General features: G+C 31.2%; 1 protein-coding gene across 1 annotated transcript in view; it reads right to left on the reverse strand.

Annotated features, from left to right (window-relative positions):
- The window catches only part of kin17 (kin17 DNA and RNA binding protein), a 91,434-nt gene that overhangs the window by 23,703 nt on the left and 50,693 nt on the right, over positions 1–17,038 (reverse strand). The window contains exon 3 of the mRNA XM_089102805.1: positions 1,938–2,034. Within this exon, the coding sequence (XP_088958931.1) occupies positions 1,938–2,034 (97 nt within the window). The remainder of the gene's footprint in view (positions 1–1,937; positions 2,035–17,038) is intronic.

The raw sequence follows: 17,038 nt of genomic DNA on the forward strand, positions 1-17,038 counted from the left end.
TTCCACAGACATATCAGAAGTATTTCCAGGTATGGACAAAGTTCCAAAGCTACCAGTAGCGGAATTTGAATGAATTCCAAAAGCTACTGAAACTTTACCAGCACAACTTGTGTTTCGACAGCTTTTCTTTAAGCAAAAAGTTTTTTTTTATGTAAAAATGGCATTTTCAGACAAAATCTGCCAACAAATGTGATCACTACCAAGTAGCAATCCTACTTTGCTAACCCACATTAATTACACCCCATGGCGGGGTGTAATTCACAGTATGAGGGAAAAAGAAACGTCAAATATGTACCCCCTGGTTCAGACTGCTGCGTTTTCATGCGAAACAGACATTTTTGCATGATCCGTCAAGTTTCGGCTGTCTTTTGCTGCAAGTTTTGCATCATAACGGTTCAACGGCTGTGTCGAAATATTTATGCTGAGCTGTTAAGACACGTGTCCGTTGTTTTGAATTGAAAGTTTTTGAACTCTACAATAGAAATAACTGATAAAATAACTGAGAACGCTGGATTTTGAAAAAAATATCTTTTCGGGAACATTTTCACTGAAATATACACTTTTTGTGCTTTCATCGAAACAAGTTGGAAAACAATAATTTGTCACCTACATATTGACAAATCATTTGACCCCAAAAATTTTAGAGAATTTACGCCACTACTTGTGACCTCGAAACGGTCACCAACCAATACGGACATGAATCATATTTGATTCACGAATCATGAATTTGACATGAATCACATGGACATGAAATCATATTTGTGAGAAGTCGTCCAATAATATGTAACAAAAGACAGGATGACCATTCAACGAAACATTTAATCCTCAAGGACTTGGGGACATTTTCAGAAAAATGAACATAGAGGGCAAAAATTAAGTTATTAATTAGGCACACCTAGGCCACTACAGGCTTGGCTTTGTAATATATTTCTTGGCTTCTAGAACTTGAGTTATCCTATTCGTATACTGTTTAATTAGAGCAAAAGGCTTTCCCCCTGCAACAGCAGCAATGCACCATCTCTGTATGAACATTTTTGAGATTTTTCTTCATCCGTTACTCATGAGCTGTTTTGCGCAAAAAAACACAGCAGTATGAACAACAGGTAATGAAATGCTCCGCCATTGAAAAAGTGGGGTAGGGTAGCAAAGTAGCAATGCTACTTGGAAGTTTTCAAATTTGTTGGCAGATTTTCGCTGAAAATACAGTTTTTATATACAAAAAGACTTTTTGCTCAAGGAAAAGCAGTAAAAACACAAGTTGTGATGCTAAAGTGCCAGCAGCTTTTGGAATTCTGTCAAATTCTGCTACTGGCATCTTTGGAACTTTGTTCATGCCTGAGTATACCTCAGCATGGGTTCCGGCTTTTTTGGATTTTAAAATGAATTTCAATACCAAATCCATTATTCTCGCATTCTGTATTTTCTCCGAGTTTCCCGACAACCAAGGGATATAATGAAAGAAAGGTTATGGTGGCCAGGCCACGTATTACCGATGAGGGATTAAAGATTGCCATTGAGGGATTAAAGATGCAGGGATTAAAGTAGGTCATTTCCAAATAGAATGAGAAAAGGTCCTAAGAAATTATTTAAAGAAAATTGGAACTTCATGGGAGGGGGTAAAGAAAGAAGCTTTGGATAAATCACGGTAGAAGGAGGAGCATACGCATTTGTGTTAGCTTTGTTCGGCTTAATACTGCAACAAGCTAGTAGTAGCAGCAGCCGCAATAGTATCTATGGGTTTTCATTGGGATTCATCCTGTTGTTAGGAGAGTTAACGTAACAAAAATTGTACGAGAATTATATGCCATTATCCTAATGGACACTTTTGTATTCTTCAGTTTATTTAAAATTTATTATCTAAGGATTTAATTAGGCTACTTTATACTAAATTGCATTTAGTTATTAATAATAAAGAATGACCCTCATCATATCTTTACCTGCTGTTGCAAGAATTCCATCATTCTATCATTATCGTCTTTTTCCATTTTTTCCTTCTTGACTAACTTATCTTGCAGTGCAATCGTCTCTGGATCCCTGTAAATTTATTTAAATAAGATAAATGTTAGCATTTTTCAGCCGAAGCCAATACCATACCATCCATGGTAAGGAACGGTAAGCAAAGGAAGAACCTTGTCAACATTAGCTAAAACTCCAGAAACTTTTATATCAAGAGTTTATAGAAAAAGTTTAATATATATATATAGAAAATAACATTTTCTAAATGGAGCTGCTAATTCTGGGATACCAGTGCAGAAAAGAAAACAAGAGAAATTGAAAATTCTTATTGTGAGAGAGCACCTTCGGAGCTGTGCTCTACTGATTGTATTTCCTCAGAATTTTTTTCTTTATACATATTAAACATGTCTGTTTTTATTTTTTTTATTTCTTATTTATTACTTCGTCAATCTTGTTTTAGGTTTAAAATGGACAATAAATCTATGCATTCATAGATACAAAAGTGTGAAATTTTGTTATTTCCCAAAAGAAACTAGTCACGATTCCTCTTTTATTGGGGGGGAGGAATAGCGTACTGGTGGTCAAAGAAAATCTAACAGGGATGGATAGAACGGACGTTTAAACTTCTAATGCCCGTTATTAGTCAATAAGAGACCTCGCAAAAACAAGTTTCTTAGATTATACAACAAACAGGTTTCCAAACAGGTTTGAAGGCCAAAGGGAGGGAGAAACAATCCTCTAAGAGCAAAATATGACCAATGGGCTCATTTCCCCTTAAAAAAAAAAATGACCTGACGTTTCATTTCTGGAGTTCATCCCCAACAAATTTTTTCTTTGAGTCGCAGTCTTCAGGGATGATTGTATTGAACCGGTGGTTGTAGAAATAAAGAAGAAAATGGCCATTCAAAACAAAAATTTTAGAGTTCACTTGCCTGTTTTTAAGACTCTAAAATGATCGTGTTCTAATGGATTACCTTATCCTCCATTTTGGGCTGCCAAAGACGATTTTGGTCCAAACTGGGTCAAAATGTCAAAAGGGCAAGAAACAGCGAGCTATGTATTAAGATAAATTGAAGTACCGAGGACATCAAAATGAAAATATTATTTGCCCCTTGGCTCCCTCTTTGGTCTAATCATACTTGAAAACTGGGATTTCTACGATCTTTCCTTTGGTTGTTATTTAAATATGAAGTTTAGCCATGCGCAAAGTTTTCACAGTGTTGCCACGCTGAACCGTGAAAAAAGTGGAAACTAATTCAGTAAATTTGACAGCAATTTTATTTCATAAAAAGCCGATTACCACACAGAATAATCTCTTTGGCATCTGATTATGCAGCATCGAGAGAACGAGATGCAAAGAATGAAGAAGAGCAACAACAATCTACAAAATAGTCATACCAAAGAGTTATGAGTTAAAGCCGAACTAAAATTTACCAGTTTCCAAGGCATATTCCCACAAGGTCGTCCGTTTTACCTTTAAGCATATATTTTATCTTATGATTATGTTTTACCAAAAATCCTGGGTACCACTAATAGGAAAAAAAACTACCCTCCAACCCCAGGATGCTTTGTTCCAGAATGCATCGTAGTTGATTTGGTTGACTGTGGTGATTCTATCTAAACTCATTTGCCAACTTATTATATATTCTGAAGTTTAATAAATAACCTTGAACTCTGAAAAGAGATGTACTGGGTGGTGAATTGCACTCCATTGAATGAAAATAGTTAGTTAGTTACCGGCGTTACAAGCAGGGTTGCCACCCCTAGTGATTTATCACTAGTTCTAGTGATTTTTTATGTTGCCTAGTGATTTTTTTGTCGCTAGTGATTATACTGATTTTTGTTCTAAAACTAATGATTTTTCACCTTATAGCACGTAGATTCATGATTCAATCGAATGTATCATACAAGAAGTAATTAATAAAAAAAAAACGCAAAATGGTTATTCACTACGGTTCCTAATATATTCCAGATTAGCATTTATGCAAATATACCGCCTTTGAAACTTCCGATTTCCCACCATACGTTCATATCAGATTTATATAGGTAGAGTTCAGAGCGCTATCAGCAAGATGATTTGCGAACTTATTTAATCTGAAAATTGCAAAACATTTGCTCAGGTCGAATTTTTGTCTTCAAATTTATGACTTTTTTTCTCTATAATCTATCAGTTCCAAATTAGATTTTCATTTGTTAAAACCTTTGAAAGTGGAGTTAATAGTGGATGTAAAAACATCCTCTACATCTACAGATAGACAAGAAACGGAGTCGTGGAAATAAGGAGTTAGATATACATTGAATATAATTTTTTGAATAAAAAAGAAATTATTGAAAAAGAAAATAGGACTCAGTGCTTTTAGTAATAAGATTTGTAACATAAATTAGCAGGTTAAATTAATTGTAGTTTGATGATTGAACTCGATTGGGAGTAAAAAAAAGGGGGGGGGGTATCTAATCCAAGAGTTGTTTAATGTTTTTTTTTTTACTTCTAATATATAATTGAAACTCCAGTAGTTCTTCAAATTCTCTTTTTTGTAACTGTAAGACCTAATAAGCGCAGATAATGCCATATTCTTTAAGTTTTTGGATTCATGTGCTAACATATCAAATAGTTGGAGGCAGCGAACTATAAGAATGGAGGCTCAATAGTAACCGAAACTCTAAAAACGGAATTTTGATATCAATCGATATATCATAGGATTATTATGCTGATTCCAAATGTATAAGATTCATTAAGCTTAGTGCTACCCATAAAAAGCTGCGAACCTGCCAAAATTTGCCTGATATTCTTAAGGAGGGAGACACTCCTGAAAGTAAAATAATTTTTAATAAAATCGAACTATAAGAAACAGCGTAACAAAGAACCCTACTGTACTAGTTTCAAGCTCCTTTATGAAAAAACTTTTAATTTGTTTTTTTTTTTTTTGCCAGAAGAAAAATCAAAGATGTGTGTCATTTTTTTCTGAGGGATGATCGTATAAAGCCAAAAGTCCCAGATCACTGGGAGAGGGCTCATTTAACGCAAACCAAAATTTCTAGTGTCCCTTTTATTTGATAAAAAAGATCTGAGGGCTACTAGCCCCCCTCTCAAGCAATCTTTTCCCTAAAATTGTTCGGCCAAAAGTTTAAGATAGCCATTTGGCTCAGTATAGTTGAGAGGTTCCAAAACTATACCTTAGGTTTAGCATGACCCCCCGCAGCCCCTGGGGATAGGCCTATAAAAGTATGCTAAGAATAATTTTCCAGGCTGAATTATCGGCAAGAAATTTTACAGGGGGGGGGGAATTTTCAGCAAGGATTGAACTATCCTCGCAGAATTTTTAAGAGGGGGGAGGTATCTTCGTGGGAGGAACTTTCCGTGGAGGAGTTTACCATGAGTGCAGGGAATTTTTTATACAGGATGAGGCAGATTTACAGGCATTATTTGAAAAACGATCCGAAATTAAATATAAAAAACAAATATTATCAACTGAAAGAAAGGAGCAACATTAAAGTTAAAAACGAACAGAAATTATTCCGTCTATGAAGGGATTCCCCCCTCTTCAATACCTTGCTCTTTACGCTAAATTTGGACTGTTTGTCTAAATTTTTAAGAACGATTCCTGAAACACAAGGGCTGCTTAAATAGCATAGGAATTTTTTTTTATACACGGAATAATTTCTGTTCGTTTCGAGTTTTAATGTTGCCCCTTACTTTCAGTTGAAAAGACTTGTTTTTTTTTTAATAAATGTAGGATTGCCTCTATTAATAATACCATGCTGACTTCTCTCGTTATTTTGGTTTTTCTATACATTTTTTTAACCAGCCCTAAAAAAGGAATTGTCATAAATATACTAAAGATTATTACTGAAATTAATCGTATTTGACGCAACACCAGCGCTACTTGTGGGACATTAACCAGAGGGGGGGGGGGTATACTGGGTTTTGAACACCATCCTCCCTCCGGAATTGTATTCCGACTCATAATAATAACAAAAACACATGTAAACACATTTTTGATGCGTTTTGTAAAGATATTTTTAACCCTTCACCCCCTCTCCCCCAAAAAATAGCCCCTCCCTACCCTTGCTTGCCATTATATAAAATGGTAATTGCCATTTTTTTAAAGATAATAAAATTGTTATTCTATATTTGAAAAAGTACCCTACAATTATCCAATAAATATACGTTTTATGAATTTTAAAATTTTCTGGGGTCAGTGGGACTTGAGTAGAGATGACCCTATAACTCCGATCCCTCACCCCTGCTGCCACCTACAACTTTTTTACATAGTTTAATGAGGACAGGGTCAATGACCTCTTTCTCCACGACCTCTTTTTCCAGGTGTGCTTTTGGCACGCTCTCAGCGAATGTCAATGTTGTTATTGTTTCCGAGCCAAATGCCAAGGTCAATGTTGTTGTTGTTTTGAACAGAGTCATTAGGGAGAACACATGGTTAATGGGGTCAATGTTGTTGTCGTTCGAAGCAAAGTTAATGACATTTCCTTCCTGTTCGAGGCAGATGTTATGATCCAGAAATAGTATTTGTTATTGTTGTTTCCGAGCCAAATGTTACGAGTTCCCGGGAAACAGTTAGTTAATGTCTGACAGATGACGTCAAGTTAATTAATGTCCTTTGCATTTCCAAAGAGAATTGTCTAGGAGAAACAGTTAGATCACACATGATGTCATGATTTATTGATTGACACGAAAGGGGAATTAATTTGTTGTTCTAAAGAGAATTGATTCACGAAAGGGAAATTAATTTGTTGTTTCTAACAAGAGAATCGTTTCTGAGCAAACGTTTTGATCTTAGCGCACGAAAAGGTTTCCAAATAATTTGAAATGCATTGGCGCAGAGATGCCAAACAAAAGGAACATGCCAAAATTCTGTTTAAGGATAATTTTGGCGAAACTGCTTTAGCTATTTTATGGAACTATTTCGGCGAAACAGCTAGAGACATTTTTAAAGGTGATTTTTGAAGAGATTTTTAAGGAGAATTTGAGTGTGGTCCTTATAATACACAAGTTTCAATTGAACAGTGTTGTGAGGGCCTCTACCCCAACCCCAAAGGGTCCGCTCCCCCTACCCCCAACCCGACGGTCCCCCCCGGGCCTCCATGGGTCTCTTGGCTGCCCCAGGACCCCCCCCCCCCCGGACACCCAAAGACCCTCACCCAGTCCCCAAAGGTCTCCAGGCACCCAAAGGGCCCCAGACCCTAAAAAGGCCAAACCCGAGCCCCAAAGGCCCGCCCCCGTCCCCAAAGGTTTACCCGAACCCCAAAAGCCCACCCCCGGTCCCCCAAGGCTCACCCCGGGCTCCCAGGGCTCCCAAAGGGACCCGAGGGCGCAACCCCAACCCAGAAGGAAGCCTCCGGGCCACCACGGTCCCACAGGCTACCCAAGCCAATACTTGAGCCCCACACGCCATAACCAGGTCCACAACGGTCCAGCTTGCATACAAAGGGCCAGAGAGATAACACCACGGTCCCCCGGACCCCACACGTCATACCTCGCTCCTCACCGGTCCAACCGACCCCCACCGTCCACACAGTGCACCCAACGGCCCCCTCTGGGCTCAAGGTCTCACCCGACCCCCAACGGTAAGCCCCCGGTCCTCCAAGGTCCACCGGGCTCCCAAAGGACAAAATGGTCCTCTATGACCATCTCAGACGTACACAGACCGTTCCCAGACACCCCCCGGCTCCTCTTGGTCCACACAGGTACCCTCGGGCGCACCTAGGAACCCTCCCCTCCTTCCGGACCCCTGGCGACCCCACCCCCCTCCCCCACACACTCCCAACAACCAACTCGACAATTTTATAACTTTTTCTTTGTTTATTATATACTTTTATAAAAAGGTACTTTAATAATTGACCTACTCAACACAATTTACAACTTGAAGTACTGATATTGTTCACCCACTTTCTCAATGAAAAATAAATTAGTTTTTAATCAATTCTAATTTTCCAAATAATATAAAAATTTTACACTTTACTTCAGATCTATCTCGACGAGATGAAAAAATTTAAAACAATACTCCAAATTTTTCTCAGAAGATAAAAAAATTTCAAGTTTTCTTCTGAATTTTACCAAAGAACGTGCTCCAATTCTAATTTCTCCAAAGAAAACAAAATGTTCCACTTCAGTTCTATATTTCACATAGATATAAAGAAATTTAAAGTTCAAGTCAAAATTTTTCGGTGGAAGATATAAAAAGAAATATCATACCTTTGATTATTTTTACGGACAATAAAAAGTTCTAGTTCAATTTACATTTTCCTCAAAGATTTGAAGAAATGCTCAATTTCTCTACTGACTTTTAACACAGAACAAAATTAAATTCTAATTTAAACAGAGAAAAGAAAAATATTCCACTTCAGTTATTTATTTCACAAAGACATAAAGATATTAAATCTACAATTCTAAATTTTTCGAAGGAAGATATAAAAAGTTAGACAATACTTGTGAATAATTTCCCGAAAGATAGAAAGTTCGAGTTAAATCTACAGTGTCAGCAAAGAATTCATTGAAAGGTCAAGTTCTCTTCTGAATTTTACAAAAGAACAAAATTCAATTCTTTGTTCACAATATACAATAAAAATATTAAACTTCAGTTAATTATTCATACAAGACAAAAAGAAATTCAAAGTTCAATTATATATTTTTCGGTGGGTGATAGAAAAAGCATTACCATACAGGTGAATATTTTCCCTGACGATAAAAAGTTCTAGTTCAATTGAAAGTTTCCTCAATAAACTGAATGAAACTTAAAGTTCTATTCTGAATATTAAAAAATAACAATATTAAAGTATTATTTTGACAGATAAATAAAAAATCTACAACTTCTGTTACCTATTTAACAAATAAATAATGAAATGTAGCGTACAAATCTAAATTTTTCTTAGGAATATATAACATGCAATACAGCATTTTTGAATATTTTCCCGGAAGATAAAAAGTTATACTTCAATTTGAAATTTCCTCAACGAAGTGACGTAAGGCTCAAGTTTTCTTCTGAATTTTACTAAAGAACTTTAGTCAATTCTAATTTTTCAGAGACAACAAAAATCTCACACTTCAGTTCATTATTTCGCAAAGAAATAAAGAAATTTACCTTACAATTATAAATTTTTCGGAGGAAGATAGAAAAAGCAATACCATATTTGTGAATATTTTCCCGGAAAATGAAAAGTTATAGTTCAATTTAAAATTTCCTCAACGAAGTCAAGGACAGTTCAAGTTCTCTTCTGAATTTTACTAAAGAACAAAATTCAATTCTATTTTCAACAGATAAAATAAAAATCTTCCAATTCAGTTCTCTATTCCACAAAGACATAAAGAAATTCAAAGATAAATTCTAAATTTTTTGGTGGAAGATATAAAAAGCCAGACCATACATGTGAATATTTTCCCGGTAGATAAAAAGTTCTAGTTCAATTTACAGTTTCCTCAATGAAGTCAAGGAAAGTTCAATTTATTTTCTGAACTTTACAAATGAACACAATACATTTATAAAGTTTTCAGTTAAAATAAAAATCTCCCACCTCACTTCTCTATTTCTCAAAGACATAAAGAAATTTAAAGTACGTTTCCAATATTTTTTGAGGAAGTTAGAAATTGCAATACACTACTTGTGTATCTTTTCCTGGAAGAGAAAAAGTTCTAGATCAATTTACAGTTTCCACAAAGAAGTCAATGAAAGTTCAAGTTCTCTTCTGAATTTTACTAAAGAACACGATTCAATTCTAATTTTTCCAGAGAAAACAAAATTCTTCCACTTCAGTTCCTTATTTCACAAAAAAATAAAGGAATTTAAAGTACAAGTCTAATTTTTCGCAGGAAGATAGAAAAAGAAATACCATACCTGTGAATATTTTCCCGGAACATAAAAAGTTCTAGGTCAATTTAAACTTTCCTCAACGAAGTGAGGAAAGCTTCAAGTTCTCTACTTAATTTTAATAAAGAAAAAAATTCAATTCTACTTTCCCCAGATAAAATAAAAATATTCCACTTCAGTTAGATATTTCACAAGGACATAAAGAAATTAAAACTTCAATTCTAAATTTTTCGGTGGAAGATAGAAAAAGTAATACTATACGTGTGTTTATTTTCCCTGAAAATAAAAATTTCTAGTTCAATTTACAAGTTCCTCAACTAAGTGAATAAAAATTCAAATTATCTTCTTAATTTTACTAAATAAAAATATTAAATTCTAATTTATTCAGGTACAACAAAAATATTACAATTTAGTTCTTTATTTACAAAATCCATAAAGACATTTAAATTTCACTTATAAATTTTTCGGGGTTAGATGTAAAAATCAATAAAATAATTATGTAATGTGTACCTTACGATAAGCAGTTATAGTACAAAATACATATTTCTCGACGAAGTGATTGAAAGTTAAAGTTCTCTTCTGAATTTTACAAAATACTTAAATTAAATTATAATTAACCCCGAGGCAATTAAATTCTACAGCTAAAGTTACTTAGTTCACAAACACAGTAATAAATTTATATTTCTAGTCTAAATTTTTCGGTTGAAGATATAAAAATTAAGAAAAGACTTTTGAACATTGTCACTGAATATAAAAAGTTCTATCTCAATTTAAAATTTTCTCACTTAAGTCAATTAAATTTAGATATATATTAGTAATGTTAAAAAAGAAAAAAATTAAATTATAAGGCAAAAATAGATAAAAAAAAAATTCAACTACAGTTACTTATTTAAAAAATACATAAATAAATTTAGAGTAAAATTCTATCTTTTTAGATGTAAGATATAAAAAGCACTAAAAGACTTTTGAATATTTTCACGGACGGTAAAATGATCTACATTACTGTACAGTTTACACCATGACGTCATTGAATGTTCAGGGTCTATTCTTAATATTAAAAAAGAACAAAATTCAATTCTACTTTTTACAGAGAAAATAAAAATCTTAAACTAAAGTCCATTATTTCGCACAGAAGTAAAGATATTTAGATTTAAATTCTAAATTTTTATGATGAAAATAGAAAAAGTAATAACATACAGGTGAATATTTTACCGGACAATAATAAGTTATAGTTACATATGCAATGTCCTCAACTATGTGAATTAATGTTCAAGTTCTTTTCTGATTTTTACTAAAGAATAAAATTCAAGTCTAATGTCACCAGAGACAATAAAAATCTTCCACTTCAATTCTCTATATCACAAATAAATAAATAAAATCAGAGTAAAATTCTAAATTATTATATGGACGATAGAAAAAGTAATACCATACATGTGAATATTTTCAAGGACGATAAAATGTTATAGTTCAATTTAAAATTTTCTCAACGACGTCAATGAAAGTTAAAGTTCTCTTCTGAATTTTACTCAAAGAACACAATTCAATTCTAATTTCACCAGAGAAAATAAAAATCTTCCACTTCAGTTCTTTATTTCGCAAAGAAATAAAGAAATTTAAAGTACAATTCTAAATTTTTCGATTGAAGATAGAAAAAGTATTACCATACTTGTTAATATTTTCACGTAAGATAAAAAGTTATATTTAAATTTAAAATTTAATCAATTAAGTAAATTAAAGTTATATTTATCTAATTAATTATATCACATAACAATCTAATATTCTAATTTTTTCTGATACAAAAATACTCTCCCACTTCAGTTATTTATTTCGCAATGACATAATGAAATTTAAATTACACTTCTAAATTTTTCGGAGTAAGATATAAAAATAAATACAAGACAAGTGACTATTTTCCCGGACAATAAAAAGTTATATTTAAATGTGAAAGTTCCTCACCTATATTAGGAAATTTTCAAGTTTTCTTCTGAATTTTAATAAATAACAAAATTCAATTCTAAGTAAAACACAGAAAATAAAAATATCACACTTCAGTTTTCTAGTTCAAAACGAAACAAATACATTCAAAGTTCAATTATAAATTTTTAGGAGGAAGATAGAAAAGTAATAACAGAAAAGTGAATATTTTCCCGGAAGATAAAAAGTTCTAGTTCAATTTTAAATTTTCTCAACGAAGTGAAGAAAAATTCAAGTTATCTTCTGAATTTTACTCAAAGAACAACATTAAATTCTAATTTATAAATAGAAAAAAAAAATCTTCAACTTCATTTAATTATTTCTCAAAGACATAAATAAATTCAAAGTTCAATTCTAAATTTTTAGGTGGAAGATAGAAAAGAAATACCATACACGTGAATATTTTACCTTACGATAAAAAGTTCTATTTCAATTTACAATTTCCTCAATGAAGTCAAGGAAATTTCAAGTTATCTTCTGAATATTACCAAAGAACATAATTCAATTCCAATATTTTCATAAAAAACAAAAATCGTCAACTTTAGTTCTTTATTTCACAAAGACATAAAGACATACAAAGTAAAATACTAAATCTTTCGGAGGAAGATGGAAAAATCAACATCATATTGGTTTATTTTTTCCATGAAAAGAAGAATTTAGATTACATTTTACATATTTCTCGAAGAAGAGAATTAAAATTAAATGTATGATATGAATTTTAAAAAATTACTAAATACAATTCTACTTTCCCAAGATACAATAAAAATATTACCATACAGCTACGTATTTCATAAAGATATAAATACATTTCAATTAAAATTATAAATTTTTCTATGGAAGATAGAAAAAGCAATACCATAATTTTGAATATTTTCACTTAAGATCGACAGATAAATCTCAATTTACACTGTCATCCCTGACGTCATTGACCGTTAAGTGTATATACTGCTTATTAAAACATAACAAAATTAAAATCTACATTATAAATATAAAATAATATTATTAAAATACATAAACATATTTAAATAATAAATAAATAAATTTAAATTTAAATAATAAATTTTTCGGTGTCAGATAGAAAAATTCATACCATACTTGTTACTATTTTCCCTGTCGATAAACAGTTCTATTTCAATTTACAGTGTCCTCAATGAAGTCAAGGTAATTTCAAGTTCTCGCCTTAATTTTATAAAGGAACACTAGTCATTTCTAATTTTTTCAGAAAAATCAAAAATCTCAAACTACATTCATTAATTTAAATCAGAAATAAAGAAATTTAACGTAAAATAACAATTTTTCGTAGGACGTTAGAAAAAGTAAGGCCATATTGGTTATTATTTTCCAGGACCATAAAACTTTATAGTTAAATTTGAATTTTCATCACCGAATTGACTACATGTTCTAGTTTTCTTCTGAATTTTAAAAAATAACAACATTAAATTCTAAGTTCAAACGAGAAAATAAAACTATTACAATTCAGTTATATATTTCAAAAATACACAAAGAAATTTAAATTACATTACTAAATTTTTAGGTGGATGATCTACAAAGTAATACCATACATCTGAATATTTTCACGGACGATAAAAAGTTCTAGTTAAATTTTAAATTTAATCAACGAAGTGAAGGAAAGTTCAAGTTCTCTTCTGAATTTTACTCAAAGAACAAACTTCAATTCTAATTTCACCAGAGAAAATAAAAATCTTACACTTCAGTTCTATATTTCAGAAAGACATTAAGAAATTCAAAGGTCAATTCTAAATTTTTCGGTGGAAGATAGGAAAAGTAATCCCATACTTATGAATATTTTCCTGGAAGATAAAAAATTCTAGTTCACTTCTAAATTTCCTCAACGAAGTCAAGTAAAATTCAATTTCTCTTATGATTTCTACCAAAGAACATACTTCAATTCTTATTTTTTCAGAGAAATAAAAACTCTACCACTTCAATACTATATTTCACAGAAACAGAGAGAAATTTAATTTTCTAGTCTAATTTTTCGGTTTTTTATAGAAAATTAATGAAATAATTGTGATTATTTTCACGTACTTTATAAAGTTATACTTCAATTTCAAATGTAACTGGAAGATAAAAAGTTTTAGTTCAACCTGCTATTATCTTTGTGAAAACTCGCAAACTCAGAAAAAAGGTTCAATCTTCCATTACTACCGATGCACTTAGACTAAAAATGAAGATATTTATGAAGAGTTTCAACTCTCTGTGGCTAAGTTTGCTAAAAAAAAGCTATTTTCTTGCGAAAACACACAAATCAGAAAAAATTTTCAATATTCCTTAATCAACTACGAAATTATGATTATATGAAGATATTTATGCAGAGTTTGAACTCGATATGTCTAAGTTTTATAAGAACAAGCTATTTTCTTGCGAAAACACGATATATCAGAAAAAATATTGTTAGGTTAGTTTAAGTTCCATTAGGTTAGGTTAGCCGCCTGCCGCACTCAGATAGTGTCAGTGAGGTCTGATTAAGTTAGATAAGGTTATGTTCGGTTAGGTTAGGTTAGATTAAGTGAGGTTAGGCTAGGTTAGCCTACGTACGCGCGCGTATGTAGGCTAACCTAGCCTAACCTAACTTAATCCTAACCTAACCTAACTTAACCTAATCTAACTTAATCTAACCTAACTTAACCTATCTGCGCGCGTATGTAGGCTAACCTAATCTCACTTAACATAACCTACCAAGATTTTTTCTGATTTCGCGTGTTTTCACAAGAAAATAGCTTGTTTTTAGCAAACTTAGCCATATCGAGTTGAAACTCTGCATAAATATCGTCATGTTAGACGTCGTTATTATTTTCTTAATTAACATTTCACATTTTTCTTGGTGTTTTTTAATTATAAATAAATGTTATTTATTTTATCAACCAGATACAGATAGATTTTAAACTATTAATAAAGTTAGAAAATTTTATTCGCAGTGAAGATTTAATAAATTACAATTTAACATTTTTTCTTCTTTTTTTATATTAAACACTTAGAATAGACAGTAGACCTAAAACATTTTATCGTCCGTGTACTTATGAAAATTAAGTATAACTTTTTAAATTAATTAATAATATTAACAATCTTGTCATTAATTTTCTCTCAAAAAACGAAAAAATTCTTCGATAACATTATATTTATCTTTTTCTTTTTGATATAAGGACATGAAGAGGAAGATTTTTGTTTTCTCTGAAAAAATTAGTTGAAGCATGTTCTTTGTTAGAGTTCAGAAGAGAACTTGAACTTTTCTTGACTTTGTTGACAAAATTTAAAAATGAACTAGAACTTTTTATCTTCCGTGAAAATAATCACAAGTATGGTATTGCTTTTTTTTTCTTCCACCTGAAATATCTAGAATTGAACTTTAAATTTCTCTATGTCTTTGTGAAATAATGAACTGAAGTGGAAGATTTTTATTTTTTCTGGAGAAATTAGAATTGAATATTGTTCTTTAGTAAAATTCAGAAGAGAACTTGAATTTTCCTTGACTTCGTTGAGAAATTTTAAATTGAACTAGAACTTTTTATCTTCCGTGAAAATATTCACTGGTTTGGTATTACTTTTTCTATCTTCCACCTAAAAATTTATAATTTAACTTTGAATTTCTTTGTGTCTTTGGGAAAAATAAAACTGAAGTGGAAGATTTTTATATTATCTGGTGAAATTAGAAATGAATTTTATTATTTTGTAAAATTAAGAAGAGAACTTGAACATTACTTCACTTCGTTGAGAAATTGTAAATTGAACTAGAACTTTTTATTTTCCGTTAAAATAATCACAAGTATGACATTGCTTTTTCTAACTCCCACCGAAAAATTTTAATAGCACTTTAAATTTCTTTATTTCTTTGTTAATTTTATGACTGAAGTTTTCTATTTTTATTTTCTGTGAAAAATTGGAATTGACTATTGTTCTGTGTAAACATTCAGGCTAGAACTTGAAATTTAATTGACTTCTTGACGTACACTGTAAATTGAACTAGACCTTTTTATCGTCCGGGCAAATAGTCAAACCTCTTGTATGAATTTTTCTATATTCCTCAGAGAAATGTAGAATTTAACTTTGAATTTCTATATATAATTGTGAAATAAGTAAATTAATTTTAAGATTTTTATTTTCTATTTATACCGTAGAATAGAATTTTGGGCGGTGTTAAAATGACGACTAGAACTCGAACTGTACTGTACTTCATTGATGACATTTTAAATTGAACTGGACCTTTTTATCTTCATTGAAAATGTTTACACGTATGGTCTTACTTTTCTATCGTCCTCCTAAAAACTTGGAATATAAATTTATATTTCTTGTTGTCTTTATGAAATATAGAACTGAATCTGAAGATTTTTATTTTCTCTTGTTAACTTAGAAATAGAATATTTTTCTTTGGTAAAATTAATAAGAGACCTTTAATCTTACTTGACTTCGTCTAGAAATATGTTAAATGAACTAGAACGGTTTCTTGTACGGGAAAATTTACAAAAATATTGTATTTATTTTTCCATCTTACTCCGAAAAATTTATAATTTTAATTTAAATTTCTTATTGATTTTTGAAATAAGTAACTAAATTGGAGTATTTTTTTTGTACCTGAAAAAAATTATAATTTACTATTGGTCTTTGGTAATATTAAGTCAAGAAATAGACTTTTCATTCACTTCATTGAGGAACCTGTAAATTGAACTAGAACTTTTTATCGTCAGGGCAAAGATTCAAAGGAATTGTATTAAATTTTCTATCTTACATCTAAAAATTTAGAATTGAACTTTAAATTTCTTTATTGCTTTGTGAAATAAATTACTGAAGTGGAAGATTTTTATTTTCTCTGGTGAAATTAGAATTGAATTTTGTTCTTTAGTAAAATTCAGAAGAGAACTTGAACTTTCCTTGACTTCGTTGAGAAAATTTTAAATTGAACTAGAACTTTTTATCTTCAGTGAAAATAATCACAGGTATGGTCTTACTTTTTCTATCTTCCACAGAAAATTTTAGAATTTACCTCTAAATGTCTTTATGTACTTGTGATATAAGTAACTGAAGTTGAAGATTTTTATTTTCTCTTTTGAAAGTATACTTTACTTGTTTTCTTTATTAAAATTCAGAAGAGAACTTGAACATTCCTTCACTTCGTTGAGAATACTGTAAATATAAATAGAATTTATTATTTTCATGGGAAATATTCACAGGTATGGTATTGCTTTTTCTATATTCCTCCTAAAAATTTAGAATTTTACTTTGAATTTCTTTATGTCTTTGCGTAATAGATAACTGAAGAGTAAGATTATTAT

This window comes from Artemia sp. Qi Xiang Cuo, chromosome 16, assembly GCF_049724085.1.
Source record: "Artemia sp. Qi Xiang Cuo chromosome 16, ASM4972408v1, whole genome shotgun sequence".
NCBI lineage: Eukaryota > Metazoa > Arthropoda > Branchiopoda > Anostraca > Artemiidae > Artemia > Artemia sp. Qi Xiang Cuo.